General features: G+C 56.4%; 1 protein-coding gene across 1 annotated transcript; it reads left to right on the forward strand.

Annotated features, from left to right (window-relative positions):
* Positions 1-117: 117 nt before the first annotated feature.
* On the forward strand, positions 118-710 carry ACA1_316230 (uncharacterized protein; the record flags this gene model as incomplete). The annotated part of the gene is made up of 2 exons (XM_004339776.1): positions 118-189; positions 330-710. Coding segments are annotated over 2 exons (453 nt in total), but the record flags the coding sequence as incomplete, so codon positions are not given.
* Between the last annotated feature and the right edge of the window lie 75 nt (positions 711-785).

Genomic DNA, 785 nt, shown 5'->3' on the forward strand with positions numbered 1-785 from the left:
TTCTGTCGACAGTAGATTCGTTCTTTGCCTGCGTTTCAAAAATAGAGCATTTTCGACAAGGAGCGCAGAGCAAGAAGCCACGACGTAGAGCAGCTGGACGTAGAGAGAGAGAGAGAGATGGAAACTCACCAGTTCAAGGCTCGCCCGGGTCCCATGTTCGTGGCTCTCACCAACGGACCATCTGAAGAGGTACGCTCGCTCACCGCAGAAAGTGCGAGTAGAGACTCACGTGCAGACCGTACGGCCAGTACGGTCAGGTGGCGCCAGCGAAGAGCAGCAATGGAACCGCAGGTTCATCCCCCTTTGCTTCCTTCGGTGCCCCTTTCAAGGTGCCTTCGCGTAGAATCCTCTACGAGCCCGAGGAAGCAGCGAGTAGTGCGGCTCAGCTCGGCGGCAAGCTCTCGTCCTTTGCGTTACCATTGCGAGCATCGCCAGCACCGAATTTCTCTTCGAGCGACCACAAGGACCATGGTACCGATACTCTTCCACTGCCCTCCAAGCGGCACAAGACTTCGGGCATCGGAGCGCTCCAAGACCAGAATCCCTCGTTCGGCAAGCCGCCCACTGGGACGGCTACCTCCTATGCTGCCGCATCGAAGGCTTCAACCTTTAGCCTAGGTGAAGTACCTCAGCCCCGCACCCAGTTCGACAAGTCAGTGGACAGCCAAGCAGTCCTCGGAAAGCGGCAGCGTGAAGCAGAAATCGCAGTAAGGTACAAACCCGGTACTGCATCTCAGATTTCGCTTCGGTTTGACTCTGTTTTCCTTTGCAGCTCTCGTGAGGAT

The sequence above is a fragment of the Acanthamoeba castellanii genome (genome assembly GCF_000313135.1).
Source record: "Acanthamoeba castellanii str. Neff unplaced genomic scaffold scf7180000083955, whole genome shotgun sequence".
Classification (NCBI taxonomy): Eukaryota; Discosea; order Longamoebia; family Acanthamoebidae; genus Acanthamoeba; species Acanthamoeba castellanii.